The sequence below is a fragment of the Scyliorhinus torazame genome, chromosome 3 (genome assembly GCF_047496885.1).
Source record: "Scyliorhinus torazame isolate Kashiwa2021f chromosome 3, sScyTor2.1, whole genome shotgun sequence".
NCBI lineage: Eukaryota > Metazoa > Chordata > Chondrichthyes > Carcharhiniformes > Scyliorhinidae > Scyliorhinus > Scyliorhinus torazame.
Genome location: NC_092709.1, coordinates 251,784,030 through 251,805,618, shown reverse-complemented (window position 1 = coordinate 251,805,618; position 21,589 = coordinate 251,784,030). Strand labels below are relative to the sequence as shown.

At 46.3% G+C, this 21,589-nt stretch overlaps 1 protein-coding gene across 3 annotated transcripts in view; it reads right to left on the bottom strand.

Moving 5' to 3' along the window:
* pigo (phosphatidylinositol glycan anchor biosynthesis, class O) overlaps window positions 1–21,589 on the bottom strand; it is a 54,744-nt gene that overhangs the window by 4,441 nt on the left and 28,714 nt on the right. Inside the window, exons 7-9 of one of the 3 annotated variants that reach the window (XM_072497118.1) lie at window positions 15,167–15,370; window positions 9,325–9,512; window positions 4,882–4,952 (exon numbers count right to left, since the gene is read on the bottom strand). In XM_072497118.1, the coding sequence (XP_072353219.1) occupies window positions 4,882–4,952; window positions 9,325–9,512; window positions 15,167–15,370 (463 nt within the window). Of the gene's footprint in view, window positions 1–4,881; window positions 4,953–9,324; window positions 9,517–15,166; window positions 15,371–21,589 lie in introns of those variants that run through there. The other 2 variants (XM_072497119.1, XM_072497120.1) reach the window with 2 other exon arrangements.

Genomic DNA, 21,589 nt, shown 5'->3' with positions numbered 1-21,589 from the left:
ATGGCCACAACATCAAAGTCCCAGGTACCAACCCATGCCGCAAGTTCACCCACCTTATTCCGGATGCTCCTGGCATTGAAGAAGACACACTTTAAACCACCTTCCTGCCTGCCGGTACACTCCTGCAACTTTGAAACCTTACTCATGACCTCACTACTCTCAACCTCCTGGAGACTGGAGCTACAATTCAGGTTCCCAAGCCCCTGCTGAACTAGTTTAAACCCTCCTGAAGAGCATTAGCAAATTTCCCCCCCAGGATATTGGTACCCCTCTGGTCCAGGTGTAGACCATCCCGTTTGTAGAGGTCCCACCGACCCCAGAATGAGCCCCAATTATCCAGAAATCTGAAACCCTCCCTCCTGCACCATCCCTGTAGCCATGTGTTCAACTCCTCTCTCCCCCTATTCCTCGTCTTGCTATCACGTGGCACTGGTAACAACCCAGAGATAATAACTCTGTTTGTCCTAGCTCTAAGTTTCCACCCTAGCTCCCTGAATTCCTCCTGCCTTACATCCCTATCCCTTTTCCTACCTATGTCGTTGGTATCTATGTGGACCACGACTTGGGGCTGCTCCCCCTCCCCCTTAAGGATCCCGAAAACATGATCCGAGACATCACGCACCCTGGCACCTGGGAGGCAGCACACCAACCGCGAGTCTCTCTCGTTCCCACAGAATCTCCTATCTATCCCCCTAACTATGGAGTCTCCAATGACTAATGCTCTACTCCTCTCCCCCCTTCCCTTCTGAGCAACAGCGACAGATTCTGTGCCAGAGACCTGTACCCCATGGCTTACCCCTGGTAAGTCGTCGTCCCCCCCCCCCCCGCAACAGTATCCAAAGCGGTATACTAGTTACAAAGGGGAACGACCACAGGGGATCCCTGTACTGACTGCTTCCTCCCAGCCCCTTTCACCGTCATCCATCTTTATTCTTCGGAGTAACTACATCCCTGTAACTTCTATCTATGACCACCTCTGCCTCCCGAATGATCCGAAGTTCATCCAGCTCCAGTTCCCTAATGTGGTTTATGAGGAGCTGGAGATAGGTGCACTTCCCACAGATGGAATCAGCAGGGACACTGTCGGCGTCCCTCACCTCAAACATTCTGCAGGAGGAACATTGCACTACCTTCCCTGCCATCCCCTCTAGATAAAAAAAAAAGAAAAAGAAAGAAAGAGCTTACCTGTTATTCACTCCCCTTCTCAACAAGCACTCACTCAGCAACCTCTGCGCCCCGCACGATAACACCCGAGGGAAAATAAAAGTAAAACTACTTACCAGTCACCAGCCAATCCCTTACTTGCAGGCTGTAATGTCACGGTTCAACTTCTTTTTACTTCTAACTGCCCTCGAGCCTTCCTCTTGATCTTTACAGCGGTTGGTTTTTTTTTGGTTAGAGGGGGAAGGGAGGGAAACACTGAAGAAGTGTTTCGGGTTGAAGTGTCACTTGACAACTGCTCCTCAACAAACCACCTTCAAGTTAGGGTGTGCACATGGACGTATGCAAATTTCGATGGATGACAGCTATCACTTCAGGCAATCAATCCTCCCATATGGATCCAGATAACCTTGTAAGTTAATGGCCAAAATAACTGTGTTGTCTTGGCTGGTTAAGCAGTGGGAAAGTTACCAGTGCACATGGTGTTAGTTATAATATATTTTGATAGGTTGTGGCATCACTGGTAAGACCAACATCCCTAATTGCCTCTGAAATGAGTGCTTACTAGACCTTTCTAGAGGGCAGTTAGGTCAACAACATTGTTGTGGGCCTGGAATCACATATAGACCAGGCCAGGTAAGGATGGCAGATTTTCTTTAAATGCAATTGGTGAGCCAAATGGATTTTTACAACAATCAATGATAGTTCCATGAATGTGACTAGCTTTCATTTCCAAATTTAATTTACTGAATTCAAATTCCACCAGCTGGCATGGTGGGATTTGAACCCATGACCCCTCAGCATTAGCTTGGGTCTCTGTATTACTAATACTGCGACATGACCACTGTGTCACTGCCTCACCAGAATATGTTACACATATACGGAATAATATTTTGGGAAAATACTCAGTGAATGTTTGCACTCGTTCTTTCCAAGTGGCATTTTCCTTTACCCTATGAATTTTCCCATGCTCTCAGCAAATTGTCCACATCATCTTTCAAGGTGAAGCCACCAGATCACTGTTAACCTAATCTACAACAGTTAAAATAAAATGTACATCACTGGCTGTACTAATTCAAATTTTGTCCAACAATGGATTACACAGCCAATTTTGCACCCATGCTAATACAAAGGTGAGAATGCACATCATTAAAAACTGCACAATTTCAATTTCTAACAAAGCATTGCCTTTTAAAAAGTACAACTAACCAACCCTAGTAGCTAATCTAAACTAATTCTATCACTAAAAACAATTATATCAGAATCACAATGGGAGAAATGTAACAAGTTGCCTAAAACATAGAGGCCGGTTCTCCGCTCCGGCGACCGAGTGCGGGCGCCGGCGGGAAAACAGGAGTGTTTTGCCTCGCTGCTGGCGCCCGTTCCGAGACGGCATTCTCCGGCCTACAAGGGGGCTAGCAGGGTCGTGGCGGGAAGCGCGGGGGCACAGCCTCGGAGACCCGGCGCCACGTAAACGAGGTCGGGGGCGCGCCACCAAGTGAGATTCCCCCCCCCCCCCCCCCCGGCCTGGCCCCCTTCCCCTCACTCCTCCCCCCTCAGCCCTCTCCCCTGCCCCCTCAGCACCTTCACCTCACCCCGTACAGCGAGCCACACCCACCACCGCGAACCACACACCCCTGCACCTGCCTAACCATAATGGTGTATTGTCTGTTGCAGGGCCACACGGTGACCGACCTGGAGCACCCGGCTGACGCCGTCCGCATCCAGCACCTGGGCGGCCAGCCGACGCAGACCAACCGAGCGCACCTGGCAGACACCGCGCGCATCCAGCATCTGGATGGCCAGCCGGTGCAGACCAACCGAGCGCACCTGGCAGACACCTCCTGAATCCAGCGCCTGGACGGCCAGCCTAGAGGGACTGTAGCAGCATTGGGGAGGGCAGCTCCAACAACAGCCCCCCGGCCCAGTCCAGTGACAACACAACGACACAGGACACCAGCACACAGGGGACAGATGGATACAACACGACCACACAGGACACCAGCACACAGGGGACAGACAGACATGAAAGGACACAACACAACGTGGAGGGGACGGACAGACAGGACATGGCAGCCCAAGCCACAGGTCCGATGAAGACACTGAGGTTGCGTCACAGCTATCTCCACCACCCCCTGCCATCGCAGAGACACTCACCTCGGTTGGCCATGTTAATGGTGAGGCTTCTGGGACACTAACTGGTGCGCACCACACAGGCGCTCCGGTACAGCAGGTGGAGGTAGGAGCAGCCGAGGAGCCAGACGGTGGGGGAGCAGCCGAGGAGCCAGACGGTGGGAGGGCAGCCCAGCCCCGGCAAACATCTGTTGCCCGGGCGGGTCCCGGGAGTTCCCCTGCCCACCCATAGACCCGATGCAGTCGGGGACCCAGGGGTGTGAGAAGGTGAAGGCCGGTTTCCAGCACCTGCAGATGCAAGTGCAGGAGTGCATCCGCGTCCAGGAGCAGGAAATGGTGCCGGTCATGAGTGCCACACAGGCCAACACCGCACGGGTGGCGTCCACAGTGGAGACAATGGTGGCGACAGTGTCGGGCGTGGGTCTGAGCCTGCAAGGCCTGGAGCTATCCCGGCACGCGGCCTGGAACAGGCCTGCAATCGCACAGGAAGCTATGGGCCAGAGCCAGCTGAACATCGCAGAGGCGCTCAACAACCTGGCAGGCCATGGCCCAGTCACAGCAGGCCATCGCTGACAGCATCAGCGCAATTGGCCGGAAGATGGACGGCGTTGTACAGAGCCAGACATGGATGGCGCACTCCCTGAGCTCTATGGCAGTGAACTTCCAGACCCTGATCGATACCAGCACGGGCCTCCAGGACTGGCAGCGCCAGGTGATGCCGGTGCCCCAGGTACTGGATCCACCCGCACCCCCATCCCATGGAGAGCCCCGGGGGCCACCTCGACTGGCTGACGCTGTTTTATAGCATGTTGGAACGGCGCTGGTGTGACATCCGGTCGCGCCAGCACAACCCTGCCATGGCAATCTCTGCAAGACGTGCCAGATCATCGACATGGATACCACCATTACACGTGAGAACACCACCCACCAGGTACGCGGTACATACTCGTGCGACTCGGCCAACGTTGTCTACCTCATACGCTGCAGGAAAGGATGTCCCGAAGCGTGGTACATTGGCGAGACCATGCAGACGCTGCGACAACGAATGAACGGACATCACGCGACAATCACCAGGCAGGAATGTTCCCTTCCAGTCAGGGAACACTTCAGCAGTCAAGGGCATTTAGCCTCTGATCTCCAGGTAAGCATTCTCCAAAGCGGCCTTCAGGATGCGTGACAACGCAGAATCGCCGAGCAAAAACCTATAGCCAAGTTCCGCACACGAGTGCGGCCTCAAACAGGACCTGGGATTCATGTCGCATTACATTCATCCCCCACCATCTGGCCCGGGCTTGCGAAATCCTACTAACTGTCCTGGCTTGTCACAATTCACACCTCTTTAACCTGGAGTTACCCCTATCTCTGGATCTGTAAAGATTTAATCACCTGCTAATGCTCGCATTCTAAGCATTGTCTGGCATCTTTGAATTTGTCTATATATATGTTTCTGGAACATACCTCTTCATTCACCTGAGGAAGGAGCAGTGCTCCGAAAGCTAGTGTTTGAAACAAACCTGTTGGACTTTAACCTGGTGTTGTAAGACTTCTTACTATTATTTAACTACTGACTCTTGATGCAGAACATACTTTGGTGCGAAGATCTTCCACACCATCAAGTGTCTCCTCAATACAGCAGCAGCGCATACAGAAGCAAGGAGCTGTATAGAGAAAGAAAACAGTTGATTCAATTTTTCATTAAATGCCAAAAGAAGGACATGTAACAACTCTAATCATAAGTACGCATTTCTTCAAATGCAAAGACAGCCTTTTTTAACCAAGCACTTTCTGATCTACCTGCTTTTCAAGGGCATTACCGTACTTGTATCAAGTAATATCTGCGTTATTATTTGGTCAGTTAGTTTAAATATCCCTAATTAAAGCTGCTTTGCATAACAGTTGGTATTTAAGATTTCCAATCAGTTCTTAAAAGCTATTTATCTGCCTTGCAATATTGGTCACAAAAATATTTACATTTCTTCCTCTTGGTAGATTTTAGAAGGGCATCTTACGTGCACTCTCACCATTCACCCCTACTATTCACTTCCAGATTCAAGTTATAGAATTTGCCCTCGTTAATGTTGGAATTGTGCCGCAATGCTTTACGTTGGCAAATCAAGAACAATTGCCCCAGCTGGGGATGTTTAGGACTTACATACAAGAATATAAAAAGTATTCACACTGGGTGTTTGTTCAGGGTGTGTGTGTGTGTGTGTGAGTGGTGATGGTGAGATGGTGGGGGGGAGATAGAAAGATTGGAAGGGTCTATGTCTTCTGGGTGGCGTGGTACTGTAAACAGGCCGAGAAGATACACATAGGCCAAGAACAGAAACTGTCTCACGAGGCCCTGGCTGCAATCGATACTAGCCATCTGCAAGAGCACTCAAGTCAATGCATAAGCTTGTTATCGCTATATGGACTTTGTGATTACCCACTCCAAAGAACAAGACCATGCCATGAGTATGTAACAAACTTCCAGACACAGGTGATCAACTTTGCAGCAGGACGAAGAACAGATATTAGACTCCAGAATGAGCTGATGGCTGGTCAGTGTTTCAGAGGACAATGGGTCTTGATTGAATCATCATGAATAAACAGGAGTATTCTGTCTTTCCCATTAACAAGTTGGAGTCTGGATGGGATAATGGCCAGTGGTGGGTGTATACTTATAACTCAATGCTAGCATACCAGTATAAAGAAAGGAACATCGGAACAGATCCTCAGCGATAACCGGGGTGTCCCTCAGGCACAACCATTGCAAGAAGAAAGGACCCTGGGTTTCGAACCCAGAGAAGACATCCACATTGAGTGATCATAGCCTGCCAGCCTCCTTCACAAAGTGCGGGTAAAACCCCAAGCTCAGCTGAGAGTCTGAGTTACAGTTTGTTGAGTAAGAGAATTGTGAATAAAATTGCGTTAAACCGTGAACCTGTTTTGTCCTAAGCTCATCTCGCAAATAAGGGCATCTGGGTAAAACTTTTGAGAAAGTAAACTGGTCGAAAGTATCTGAGGTTTTACAGGTACAACAGTGGGTACTGGATTAGGAACACAAACAACGTTTTTGACAGATAATGGAGGAGAATTTGCAAATGATGAATTTTGGGACATGTGTGAAAATCTGAGTACCATTGTCACGAATACTGCACAAGAGCCTGTTCCGCAATGGTTTGTGTGATAGGAACCATGCAGTAATTGACAAAATGTTGCATAAGATATTGCCTGACCAACCGGGTGGTAAGTTGCACATAGCGTTGGCATGGGCAGCCCATGCAAAAGCTATTTTCAGGGCAGCATGGTGGTGCAGTGGGTTAGCACTGTGGCCTCACAGCGCCAAGGTCCCAGGTTCGATCCCGGCTCTGGGTCACTGTCCGTGTGGAGTTTACACATTCTCCCCTTGTTTGCGTGGGTTTCGCCCCAACAGCACAACAATGTGCAAGCTCGGTGGATTGGCCACACTAAATTGCCCCTTAATTGGAAAAAATGAAATGGGTACACTATTTTTTTAAAAAAAAAGCTATTTTCAAGTGGTTGGGGTTAGGGTTAGTCGCTATGTTAGTGTATGGCAGGAATCGGAAGCTGCCTTCAATGCTATCAGATGCTCCCCATACTCTTGAAAGAACTATCATTAGCCCTAACGAAAGAGAAAATGCTGGAAAATCTCAGCAGGTTTGGCAGCATCTGTAGGGAGAGAAAAGAGCTAACGTTTCGAGTCCGATGACTCTTTGTCAAAGCTGTACGGAAATCCTGTCGGAGAGAAGAGTCGCACTTCTTCAGGGTAGGCATTCCTGGAAGAGAGGTGGCAGTGAGTTAAACACTGGATAAAAGCAAATTACTGCAGATGCTGGAATCTGAAACAAAAGAGAAAATGCTGGAAAATCTCAGCAGGTCTGGCACCATCTGTAGGGAGAGAAAAGAGCTAACGTTTCGAGTCCGATGACTCTTTGTCAAAGCTCATACCCATTAGCCCTATTTATTCTGCTCCCTTAAATGCCTTATTCGCGGGCAGGAAAGCTTTCATCAAGGTTTAGGTATTAGAATTAGAAGAGCATTGCAATACCACATAATATCTGAGGTAGGATTTGGGCGATGTGGTTTATTATAAGAGAGAAGGGGAATGTAAAGGCTCATAGAATGTTTTAGGATGTGAAGGGAAAATGGATTATTCAACATGGGCAATAACGGCCCATTCCTCATGGATCATTGGAATGAATTATGAATTTGTGAATACTGATAGAAAATGGCAAAGCGTCATGTGCATCACATATTCATTTTGTGGGATTATGGGGATAGGGCGGGTGGTGGGCCTGCGTGAAGTGCTCTTTCGTAGGGTCGGTGCAGACTCGATGGGCCGATTTGCCTCCTTATGAACTGTAGTGATTCTATATGGATCAGGTGTTAGATATCGATAGAACATCTGATTGTGATAAATAGGAAAGGTTATTTTTTCCAGAGGTCAGCTGCTCAAAGTGGGTTCCCAGGTATTGTATCATCCAAAAGGTTCAGATAACTGGAAGGATACAACAATAATGGGATGGGCAGGAAAATCTACTGGAAAATAAAATAATTGGCTCAATATCCAGTCCTAGATGATGGGACAAGCAGTGAAGGCCATGGACTGGGAGCACAATTTAGAGAATGGAAAATGAAGAGGCATATTCTAAGTTACAGGCATGGGTTGGGTGATGAATCCTGGGTGAGGAAACGTGTACGATGGATAGGGCCTCAGATGGGGTATACAGGAATCTAACAGTTGGATCCTGGAAAGACATTACCACGCAAGTAGGGGGCCACAGCTTAACTGGATGACAGAGTACAGTGGAGAATGCTGAACCAGCACGACAACATAGCAGAAGCAGGTGCCCTCATGACCGAATGCAAGTTTTGATGTTTTTGAATTGAGTACTATAATGGAACATCCCAAGATCCAGGACATCTTATGAGTGAACAAGACATTAAAAATGTTAGATAGGGCAGCAAGGTGGCACAGTGGGTTAGTCCTGCTGCCTCACGGCACTGAGGTCCCAGGTTCGATCCCAGCTCTGGGTCACTGTCCGTGTGGAGTTTGCACATTCTCCCCGTGTTTGTGTGGGTTTCGCCCCCACAGCCCAAAGATGTGCTGATTAGGTGGATTGGCTACGCTAAATTTGCCCCTTAATTGGAAAAAATTAATTGGGTATTCTAAATTTATTATATTTTTTAAAAAGTTAAAGATGGAGAAACGTGTACTGAAGTTTTGCTCTTTGGGCGACCCCATGAATATAAAATTGATTGTATTCAGTGACAACTCACAAGCAAACCTTGTTGTTGGGCTTTCAAGTGCTGTGGGATTCATAATATTTCTTGTGAGTGAAAATGGAAAATGTTGCCCCTTGACTTGGGAAGCCAAGAAAATAACACGCGAGCAGTAAAAAGCACCCTGGCTGCAGAGACTCTTGCACTAGAAGAGGCATTTGTTTTACCTAAAACGAATATTACATGGGGGAAATGTTGACGGAAGTGTCCCAATAGAATGTTATTGACAATTGATCCATTTGGGATAACGTATAATTCACAAAGAGTTTGAGTGAAAAAAGATTGCAAATTGATATTGCAAGTCTAAACCAAATGGTGGAGAAAAAGGAAATCTCTAAGCTCCAATGGGTTGATACAAGCCTGCATTAGTTGCACATTACAAAGTGATAAGCCACATTCTTGAACGCTACTTAGTAGCTTGGTTATATCAGAGGGAAGTTAAGAATTAACAATATTGCTGTGGTCAGATGTCACATCAAAGCAGGACTGAATACTCCAGTGGTAGAGAATGCTCAAGGGAAATCTTTAGCTAGTCTATTGATGGGTATAATTTGGACGCAAGAGGATCCAAATTGTTCTGACTATACTCCATGGTTATATTACTTTATATTAAATATCTGCAATCTGGTGTACATTATGTAGTTCATTAAATTGGCATAAGATTCATTATTTACTGATAGCACTACTGCAAAATTACATGTTATTCAATTATTTTTGTATTGAACTAACAACAGAAAGTACCTGGACACCGTAGACAAATAAGTATTGCATTCCCAGTTGCAGCATGGCTACAGAAAACATCTGAGGATTTTCTTGCAACCTCATTTCCATCATTGGATCCTCATCTCCAGATTCCTTTTTGATGTTTTTGCTTTTAGAGGTTTTCATTTCACGAACAAATGGCCAAAGCAGCAACAAGGGAGATCCAACTACCTCAAAAATATAACCGAAAAGTCAGTAAAAGATTTCAGGGCATTTATTACAAGTCTGATACTCAATGCGATTTTAGCCAGTATTTCTCTCTCATAAATGCACACCTAGTAATTCAATTACCTAGGAAGCTAGTAATACACAAATATGATAACATGATATGCAGCATACCGTGGGTGGCTTTCTATAATAATTTTATCTCCTTTTTACCACTTCCAGAGGTGACGACTGAGAGTGCGGTATGGTTCCACAGACAACAAAAACATCCTGGAGCATCATTCATTTATTTTCAGGCACAGAGTACAGAAACCCAGGAGGTGATGCTAAACTTATCGTTTGACCCAGCTGAAGGATTGTGTTCAGTTGTGGGTACCACATTTTAGGAAGGACATGAAAGCTTTGGAGAGGGTACAGAAGAGATTTACTGGAGTGGTTTCAGGAATGCGGGATTATAAGCACATGATTAGATTGGAGAAACTGGGTTTATTCTCCTTCAAGCAAGAAAGTTAAGAGGAGATGCGATGGAGCTTTAAATCATGACGGGTTAAGATAGGATAAGTAAAAAGGCTACCAAAGGCTGAAGGGTTGGTAACCAAAGGACACAGATTTTTTTTTAAATTTAGAGGACCAATTCATTTTTCCCCCCCATTAAGGGCCAATTTAGCGTGGCCAATCCACATCTTTGGGTTGTGGGGGCGAAACCCACGCAAACACGGGGAGAATGTGCAAACTCCACAGGGATAGTAATCCAGAGCCGGGATTGAACCTGGGACCTCGGTGACATGAGGCAGCAATGCTAACCACTGCGCCACCTTGCTGCCCAACACAGATTTAATCTAATTGGCAAAAGAACCAGAGACAACACAAAGAAAAAGTTTGTGAAGGATTCGGAATGCACTGTCCTCTAGGGTAATAAATACAGTTTTAATTGTAGCCGTCAAAAAGGAATTAGATAAATTCTTGAAGGATAAAAAATTGCAGGAATAAATAAGCAGATGAGTGGGATCACTCTTTCAAACAGCTGGATAAACTCAATGTGAGCTGAATGGGCTATATTCCCTAATTAAAACCAGATAACTCATGACAAAATAAGAATCAAACCTGGGCATTATGCCGAAGCTACACAATCAGTAGGAAATTTACTAATTCCATCGTGCTCAACCTTATTGGGTCAGATTTTTATGTTGAAGACAAGATGAAGCTTATGGCATTCACCTTTATTTATAAACAAATGGTACAGTGGCAAAAAGCAGAAATGTGTTTCAGTTGCAAAATCCACAATTTGCTGTCTGAATTGTGCTACTCAGCCATTTGTTTCGTGAAAACTGCATTTCGTTATCTGCCTCACTATTGACAAGAATTGAATGTTATAAAGTTTCTATATTTGATGATACTCACTAGATACATCACATAATAATGCCTTGTCCTTTCAAGTGTAAGGATCTTTTAACATGATGATTGGCAATTACAGCCAAGCAATCTGTCTTGGCATTGACACTGAGAATTAACCATTACCAGCATGAAATCTCTTTGGATTAACGGTGGGAATTTATAAGTTTTTTTTAAATTTCCACTCGCTGTATCTAATTTTACTTTCCTCTTCAGTTTCTTTCTGTACTTGATTTGACATTGAATCCACCCACTTTGCTTACACTTCCATCTCAGTCTGTGCACTATTTCCTTCACAATCCCTCAATCTGATTCTTTAAGGGGAGAGACAGTTGCTTTCCCTGTTCACTCAGGCTCAGGATCCACTTTTCTCAGAGAGACTGTAACAGCTTGCATAATTAGAAACATGCCACATAAGAATTTTAAAAATCTAAACGTGCCAGGGCATCTCTAACCATGTATGTCTAATTACAACAAAAAAACACTGTGCCTTTTCTCCCCCCCATTATTCTTATTCCCAAACACAACATACCAGGAGAATGATGTAAAACCACTACTAATGCTATTTGGTAGCCTGGCCAAACATGATTTGAGTTGCAGCAGTTTATGTCGAGATGCTGCAGTTTGCCTAGAGATGAAGCAGTTACAAACTGATACAACTCAGTTTCATTCCTTTTGTTATATTTGTGATCACACATACAGCAAGCAGTTAGGAACACAAATAGTATATGGGCTTTCATTGCATGAGGATTTGAGTATCGGAGCAAGGATGTCTTACTTCAACTGTACAGTGTTTTGGGTGAGAACATGCCTGGAGTATTGTATGCAGTTTTGGTCTCCTTATCCAAGAAAGGATATACTTATCATAGAAGGGGGTGGAGTGAAGGTTAACCAGACTGATACCTGGGATGGCAGGATCGTCGCACGAGGAGAGATTTGGTCAACTAGAACTTTATTTACTGGAATTTCGATGAATGAGAGGGGATCCAATTGAAACACAAAATTCTGACCGGACTGGACAGACTGGTTGCAGGGATGTTGTTTTTGCTGGCTGGGAGTCTAGAACAAGGGGTCATACTAGCAGTCTGGAAACAGAATTGCCTGGCCGAAAGAAGACAGTGAGTGGTAGTGGATGGAAAGTATTTCGCCTGGAGGTCGGTGACCAGTGGTGTCCCGTAGGGATCTGTTCTGGAACCTCTGCTCTCTGTAGTTTTTATAAATGACTTGGATGAGGAAGTGGAAGGGTGGGTTAGTAAGTTTGCCGATGGCACGAAGGTTGGGGAGTTGTAGATAGTGTTGAGGGGCTGTTGCAGGTTACAACAGGACATTGACAGGATGCAGAGCCGGGCTGAGAAGTGGCAGATGGAGTTCAACCTAGATAAATGTGAAGTGATTCATTTTGGAAGGTCGAATTTGAATGCTGAATACAGGGTTAAAGGCAGGATTCTTGGAAGTGTGGAGGAACAGAGGGATCCTGGGGTCCACGTACATAGATCCCTCAAAGTTGCCACCCAGGTTGATAGGATTGTTAAGAAGGCGTACGGTGTGTTGGCTTTCATTAACGGGGGATTGAGTTTAAGAGCCGCAAGGTTTTACTGCAGCTTTATAAAACTCTAGTTAGACCACACTTGGAATATTGTGTCCAGTTCTGGTCGCCTCAATATTGGAAGGATGTGGATGCTTTGGAGAGGGTACAGAGGAGATTTACCAGGATGCTGCCTGGACTGGTGGACATGTCTTATGAAGAAAGGTTGATTGAAGGGGTGTAGGTTAGGTTGATCTTAGAAAAGGATAAATGGTCAGCACAACTTTGTGGGCCGAAGGGCCTGTACTGTTCTATGTTCTCTCAAAATGTGGGGTAGGCCATTTAGGACTGAGGTGAGGAGACATTTCTTCACTCACAGGGTGGTGAAACAATGGAATTGTTTACCACAGAAGGCTGTGGAGTCTAAATCACTGAATATCTTTAAGAAGGAAATAGATTGATTTCTACACTCTAAAGATGTCAAGGGGTATGGGGAGAGAGCTGGAGTATGGCGTTGAGATGGAGGATGAGCCATGATCGTGTTGAATGGCGGAGTGGTTCGAAGGACCAAATAACTACTCCTGATTAAATTTTCTACATTTCTAATTACTTCTTAGTCAATCATTTATGGTGGGTTACTTCTCTGTAGTAAATAGGCACAACCTGGAGAGGAGAAAAACGACGCCTCTCACTTTTACACCAAGGCAGTTTACTTAAAGCTTGCCATCATCACGAACACAAGGTCCACTCTTATTGAAATGAATTCAGAAAGACAAAAATACATCAATCAAAGGGCAGATAAAAGTAAATAGTCGAAGAGGTGGTGGGCAATAGCTAGCCCTCAGTATAAAACAGCTGCAGTATAATTGCTTATAGGGCATGAACTTTGTAGGAATTAAGCTTTCAACCGTTCCTTTACATTGCTGGCATGTATGTGAAGTGGTGGCACACTAATCTTTCCTTCTCTCTCCAGTTCTGAAACCCCATTATTCAGAGAAGAATGGAAAATTATTAGCTCTGACTGCTTTAGCTGGTTAATGCAGTTATTTGATGAGCTATAAAAATAACGAAGGTCTCAAATTTGTATTCACAGAATCACACAGTGCAGAAGAGGCCTTTCGGCCCAGCAAGTTTGCATCAACGCATGAAAGACAACTGACCTGCCTACCTAATCCCAATTGCTAGCACTTGGCCCATAGCCTTGAATGTTATGGCGTGCCAAATGCTCATCCAGGTACTTTTTAAAGGATGTGAGGCAACCCGCCTCTACCACCTACCCAGATAGTGCATTCCAAACCACCATCATCCTCTGGGTAAAAACCTTTTCTTTACATTCCCCCCCCTGCCAAACCTCCTGCCCCTCACCTTGAACCTGTGTCCCCTCGTGACTGACCCTTCAACTAAGGGGAACAGCTGCTCCCTATCCCCTCTGTCTATGCCCCTCAATATTGTACATCTCAATCGGGTCGTCCCTCAGTCTTCTCTGCTCCAACGAAAAAAAAAACAGTTTATCCAATCTCTCTTCATAACTTAAATGTTCCATCCCAGTCAACATCCTGGTAAATCGCCTCTGCATCCCCTTCAGTACAGTCACATCCTTCCTATAATTTGGCGACCAGAATTGCACTTGATTCTGATGCGTGCTATGTTAGCTGATCTCAGCTAAGTCAATGAGGAAAGTGGAGGCACAGACACTGCCTTCAGCATCCACCAATAGGGAATGGAAATGCTGTCAGTACTCCAAACTCCTGATTGGTATCCGGAAATCACTACTCCAATTGTAGCTGGGAAGGTCAGGGTCAGGTTTAACTGCAGTGCCCCCAGTAATACATAGTTCACCAACCTAATAATAATAATCTTTATTATTGTCACAAATTGGCTTCCATTAATGCTGCAATGAAGTTACTGGGAAAATCCCCTAGTCGCCACACTCCAGTGCCTTTTTGGGTATATAGAGGGAGAATTCAGAATGTCAAATTCACCTAACACATCTTTCGGGAGGAAACCAGAGCACCCGGAGGAAGCCCACACAGACATGGGGAGAACGTGAGAACATGCAGACTCCGCACAGACAGTGACTCAAGCCGAGAATCGAACCTAGGATCCTGGAGCTGTGAAGCACCAGTGCTAACCACTGTGCTACCGTGCCGCCCTAACAGGCTGGCGACTCAATGTACTTCATCTTTGCATGAACAATCCAGAACTAATCTCATCATCCTGTTCTCTTCCCTGTGTCATCCTCTGCTTCAAATATTTAATCTGCTTTTCCTTTAACGGTCTCTGCCTCAACGATTCCTTAGATAATGCTTTTGACAGATATCTACTGAAATGTTTAAATGCCGCATTTTTAAAAACTGATTTAGGCCAGTTTGAATGAGATAAACCATCAGCAAAGCTGATGAAATAATACACCAGCAAGGAGTCAACATCCTAAGATATGGCAGGAGGAACTTTTTAAAATACCAGAGTTCACAATAAAGTGCCACGACTACCGTCAATTTTTGAAAAATCAGCAGATTTTCCTATTGCATGTAGTTATTATTTTAAGGGCATGGAGACCACTATGAACTTAATACAGCAGATCTGTTCGAATTACTTTGGGAAATTATAAGATTGATTTGTAAACGCATCCATAACAGGTCAAGTCGTCTGTGACTACAATGCAGGTCTCATTTCATGCTACAGTATTCTTTGCACAGATCCATTTCAGTCACCAATTTGAAGCAATTAAATAATTACCTGCAAACAGAATATGAGAAGCAAAGGTGTTCAATCCCACCAATAGTGCTGGTAGTATATTGGTGCTATGTCCTTCAATGAACCCAACAAAAGCTGCATTCCATTGGATAGCTGGGAATGTAGGTTGATGGCCAGTGGCATAAAAAAACTGTGTAGCTGAAAAGGCCCAGGCTGTAACTGCATACCAAGGAACAGAGAAATAACCTTTTAAAAAAAAAATATAGCACATCAGTAGCAAACATGGATAGGGTTGCCCGTGAAAATCAAATTTTAACTAATTACTAATTTGAAAAACAATTTCTCAGCCTCGACTGAAATGTCAGCATTTTACAAAAGTTATGTCAGTCAGTTTCAACGACATAAACCATCACAAGTGAATTTTCACCATATTCAGGAACAAGCCGTGCATGCAATGTACCCATTAACGTATCATTACACCTGTCTAAGAAACATCATGGGCGTCATTCTCCGACCCCCCCACCGGGTCGGAGAATGGCCGTTGGTCGCCGTGAATCCCACCCTCGCCGAAGTCTCCGGTACCGGAGATTGGGCGGGGGCGGGAATCGGGCCGCGCCGGTTGGCGGGACCCCCCGCTGGATTCTCCGGCCCGGATGGGCCGAAGTCCCGCCCACGAATTGCCTGTCCTGCCGACGTAAATCAAACCTGGTATTTACCGGCGGGACCAGGCGGCGTGGGCGGGCTCCGGGGTCCTTGGGAGGGGCACGGGGCGATCTGACCCCGGGGGGTGCCCCCACGGTGGCCTGGCCCGCGATCGGGGCCCACCGATCCGCGGGCGGTCCTGTGCCGTGGGGGCACTCTTTCCCTTCCGCCTCCGCTACGGCCTCCACCGTGGCGGAGGCGGAAGAGACTCTCCCCACTGCGCATGCGCGGGAAACTGACAGCGGCCGCTGACGCTCCCGCGCATGCGCCGGGAAACTGACAGCGGCCGCTGACGCTCCCGCGCATGCGCCGCATTTCCGCGCCAGCTGGCGGGGCAACAGACGCCATTTCCGCCAGCTGGCGGGGCGGAAATCCCTCCGGCGTCGGCCTAGCCCCTCAATGTTGGGGCTAGGCCGCCAAAGATGCGGAGCATTCCGCACCTTTGGGCCGGCCCGATGCCCGTCTGATTGGCGCCGTCTATGGCGCCAGTCGGCGGACATCCCGCCGTTGGGGGAGAATTTCGCCCCATGTCACCCAACTCTATAAACATATGGATGATAATGGCATAGTGTAGGTTAGATGGCTTTTGTTTCGGTGCAACATCGTGGGCCGAAGGGCCTGTACTGCGCTGTATTGTTCTATGTTCTAACTCTTTTGGGTGACTCTATCACAGAAACAATTGTATTTATACAATTAAAGGAAAAAAACTTTAGTTAATAGATAACTTGGGCGAAATTCTCCCCCAACGGCACGATGTCCGCCGACTGGCGCCAAAAACGGCGCCAATCAGACGGGCATTGCGCCGGCCCAAAGGTGCGGAATGCTCCGCATCTTTGGGGGCCGAGCCCCAACATTGAGGGGCTAGGCCGGCGCCGGAGGGATTTCCGCCCCGCCAGCTGGCGGAAATAGCATTTGTTGCCTCGCCAGCTGGCGCGGAAATGCGGCGCATGCGCGGGAGCGTCAGCGGCCGCCGACAGTTTCCCGCGCATGCGCAGTGGGGAGAGTCTCTTCCGCCTCCGCCATGGTGGAGGCCATGGCGGAGGCGGAAGGGAAAGAGTGCCCCCACGGCACAGGCCCGCCCGTGGATCGGTGGGCCCCGATCGCGGGCCAGGCCACCGTGGGGGCACCCCCCGGGGTCAGATCGCCCCGCGCCCCCCCCAGGACCCCGGAGCCCGCCCACGCCGCCTGGTCCCGCCGGTAAATACCAGCTTTGATTTACGCCGGCGGGACAGGCAATTTCTGGGCGGGACTTCGGCCGGTTGGCGGGACCCCCCGCTCAATTCTCCGGCCCGGCCCGATTCCCGTCCCCGCCCAATCTCCAGTACCGGAGACTTCGGCGGGGGCGGGATTCACGGCGGCCAACGGCCATTCTCCGACCCGGCGGGGGGTCGGAGAATGACGCCCCTTGTTCTCACTTTGTTGTAAAAGACATGCATTTTTATAGTGTCTTTCAAGATTTCAGGATGTCACAAAGTGCTTCACAACATTAACAAGTGCTCCACAGCAATGACACTGACAGTACAATATTTATTATCACCAGTTGCCTGAATTGGGTTATTTCCATTTGAGATTCACTAAGGGTGACAGATTCCTTCCTGAAAAGCATTATTGAACCGGCTGCATTACTTTTTATGGTCATTTTCTTTCCTGGTGCTCCCACAAATAACCAGAATGATTAGGTTCAATTGCATAGCTTTAACTGAAGGAATCTGGACTTGCGACCTCCAGGTTACCAGTTTCATACCATAACCAGAAGGCTACATTTACAACAAGTCGACATTTTTGAACAGTTTAAGAATGGAATTTGATCGTAATGTTATAAATACAATGTACAAATAACAGCACATTATACCGGTTCCAAACACCCAAATACAAATGACTGTAAACCCTGATCAAAGTAGTACAAGTGTGCTTGACATTAATACACCTGAAAATCTCCAACATGTAATCTTTCTTCCTCTAGACGACATTGAGATTGACAAACGTGTTCTACATTAAGTGACTGATAAGATAGGGGTTCAAATTTGGGTCCTTGTTACATCCCTCATGTGCAAATGGTGCTGTGTTACTGCCCAGAGTCCCCAATCATTTATTAGTGACAAATGTGTGGCATTCCACTTGAGGTAGAAGACTAGTGCTTGCAGAATAGCACCCTAGTGGGATTCTAGTTTTATTTAGATAATGCCTTTTAAACAAAGAAAAATGTCCCATTCTTCAAAGGTGTAAAGGATAAAAAGAATATCTCAAAAATGAAAGGTAGTTGGAGGGGTGACCAAAGTTTGTTCAAAGAGATAGGTTTAAAAAAAATTAATTCATTTTTTCCAATTAAGGGGCAATTTAGTATGGCCAATCCACCTACCCTGCACATCTTTGGGTTGTGGAGGCAAAACCCTTGCAAACATGGGGAGAATGTGCAAACTCCACACGGACAGTGACCCAGGGCCGGGATCGAACTTGGGACCTTGGCGCAGTGAGGCAGCAGTGCTAGAGAGATAGATTTTAAGGATGATTTTGCGAGAGAGAGATAGAGGGGTTTAAGGAAGGAATTCCAGTCAGTATCCCCAGGAAAGGGCGAGGGAACATTGGACAGATTGAACAACAAAATTCTCAAAAGAATCAGAACATCACAGCGCAAAGTCATTGATCCCACATTTTCATGATCTTCTCCAGCCTTCTGTCCATTCCTGAACTATCAAGCCTGTATGAAAGCCTCAGAATCATGCCTTTACAACCGCACCTCAATGAATTGAATTTGGCATGACGCTTGACATTTCATCTTTGCCTCTGCATCCACTTCATGGGCAGGATTCTTCGCCACTTATGTTTCCACCAACACCACCCCCACAACCAAACTAAGTCTTTTTTCCCCAATCTTCAGAATGTGTGTGCCACCTGGACTCAGCCCTCTTTAAATTTTCCACTGAGAACTGTTGGGGTGACATCAGTCGTTTCATTTTGGGTAGCACAGTGGTTAGCACTGCTGCCTCACAGCGCCAGGAACCCGGTTTCAATTCTAACCTTGGGTGACTGTCTGTGTCAAGTTTGCACATTCTCCCCATGTCTCCATGGGTTTCCTCCAGGTGCTCCGGTTTCCTCCCACAGCCCAAAGATGTGCAAGTTAGGTGGACTGCCCACTCTGAATTGTCCCTTTGTGTCCAAAAGGTTACATGTGGTTACAGGGATAGGGTGGGGGAATGAGCTGAGGTAGGGTGCTCTTTCGGAGGGTCAGTGTAGACTCGGTGGACCGGATGGCACCCACCTGCACTTTAGGGGATTCTATGATTTTCTCTGCCCCCCCCAGACTCACTTAAATCATCTCCCTTTAAACTTACAGAACTCTTTTCTCAGATACAACCTAACATGGCCAGGATGGCATTGTTGTTGTTTGACGAATTGACCTCTACCTAGTGGGTACTGAATGTTAAATCTCTGTAACACCTCCTCGAACCCACCCCCATCTGTGACCCTACCAGAGAGCATAGAGTCATCCTCTCCAAGTCTGTGACTGACCTCATCTCCTCCGATCTATTCTTCACAGCATCTAACCTCATAATCCCTCAACACACAAAGTCTGCTTCCACTTCCTTCCCAATATCCATCAACAGGACTGCCCTAACAGACCCATCATTTCAGCCTTGTTTTTGTTCCATGAAACCAATTTCTTCCTATTTTACCACCCTTGCCCAGTCTCTTCCCAAATTCATCCCAACTCTTCCGATGCCATCCACCGCTTATATTTGCCCATTCTCTGGCCCCGTTCGTCTCCACTTCACCATGGATATCCAATGCCTCTACACCTTCATTCCCCACCAGGATAGCCCGAGAAGTATCTGTTTATTTCTTGATTAGTGGCCCACCAAGTCCCATCCTCGATCAACCTCCTCTGCCTAGGATTTGAGCTCATATGGACAACTTAACCTTTGACTTCACTCACTTCCTCCAAACAAATGGCCTTGTTACAGGAACCTATATGGGTTATTGCTATGCACGTCTTTTCATGGGAAATGTGTAACATATTTTGTTTCCATGCGCATAGGTTCAAATCTTTACCTCTTTTTCCGGTACACTGACATCTGCAATTGGTGCCGTTTCCAGTTCACACCCGAAACTGAAAATGTAATTTGCGCTGCTTCTAATTTCACCATTCCCTCACCTCCTTATGGTCCATCTCTTCCCTTCTTCAACTCCGGTTTTCATTTCTGCATAAAGACGACCGACCAATATCTACTATAACTCCACCGACTCACAGTTACCTCGACTACATTTTCTTCACCCTACTTCCTTTAAGAATTTTATTCCATTCTCCCAGTTTATCTGTTGTTCTGACAATGCCACTGACCAATATTTCCAATAGACTTTCCTTTTCTGTCAGCTGAGTAGTCCCCCTCCACCACGAACATTGCCCAAAGTCATGTCCATTCAATTTCCAGAATTTCTGTTCTCATCCCTTCCAGAATCAAAATAGGGTTTCCCTTATACTTGTCTTCCACTGCATTGCTTCCCCATTCAACAGATCACCTTCTGCCATTTTCACCACTTCCAGCATGATGCCAACATCAAACACATTTTCCCTTCCCCTTTCTACATTCTGAAGGGACTGTTCTCGCCATGATGCCCTAATCCACTCCTCAACCACACCCAACGTCCCCTTCCTTTCCCACAGTATCTTCCAGAGCAAGTGCAAGAGATGCCACACCTAGCCTTTTTAATTTCTCCCTTCCTGCTGTCCAGTGTTCCAAACACTCAGTTCCAGGTGAAGCAGCAATTTATTTGCACTTCTTCTAATTTAATGTATTTGCTACTCACAATGTGGTATCCTCTACATTGGGAAGACCAAGCATAGGTTAGATAACTGCTTTGCAGAACACTTCTGTTCAGTCCAGAAGTTTGACTTCAAACTTTCAGTTGCTTTAATTTGTCACTTTAATTCTCCGTCCCACCCAGACGTCTCTGACCTTAGTCTCGTACACATCCTCAATATAAGCTCGAGAAACAGCACCTCAACTTTCAATTAGACACTTTAGATTTTCTGAACTCGATAATAAAACCAACAATTTCAGATCATAATCTCTACCTTCATTATTTTTCCAGATGCTAGCTGTTGGAAAGGATTCTGAACTTCCTGTTTACACTCGAGATGCATCTTTTGTTTCTTTACTCACCCAATTACCACCTCCATCTTCTTTGCAATACCACCCCTTCTGTCACAATCTCTTCTGCCTTCCACTCCATCACCCACTATTTTGTTCTTCCATCATCTTTTCCTGCTTCTGTATTTTTTAAAACCTGTCACATCCCCAACTTTTTCCAGTTCCGATGAAAGGTTAAGTGTTTCTCTCTCCAGGAATACTGCCTGATACTTTCAGCATTGCATTTTTATTTCTGAATTCCAGTATCTGTAGTATTTTGTTTTTGTAGCAATTCGGGCCATGATTGTGATAAAATACCATGGATGCTGGAAATCTGAAGTAGAAAATGCTGGAAAAACTCAGGTCTGGCATCTGTGGAGAGAGAAACAGAGTTAACACTTTGAGTTGTAGGACTCTTCTTCAGAGCTGAAAGTGCAGCAGCAACTGATTTTTGTAGCAACACTTTGAAAGAGCTCGCTACTTAGTTCCATATCATTTACATTTATCTATCAGAAATATTTATCAAGGGCAGCATAGTGGCGCAGTGGATAGCACTGGGACTGCGGCGCTGAGGTCCCAGGTTCGATCCTGTCTCTGGGTCACTGTCCATGTGGAGTTTGCACATTCTCCCCGT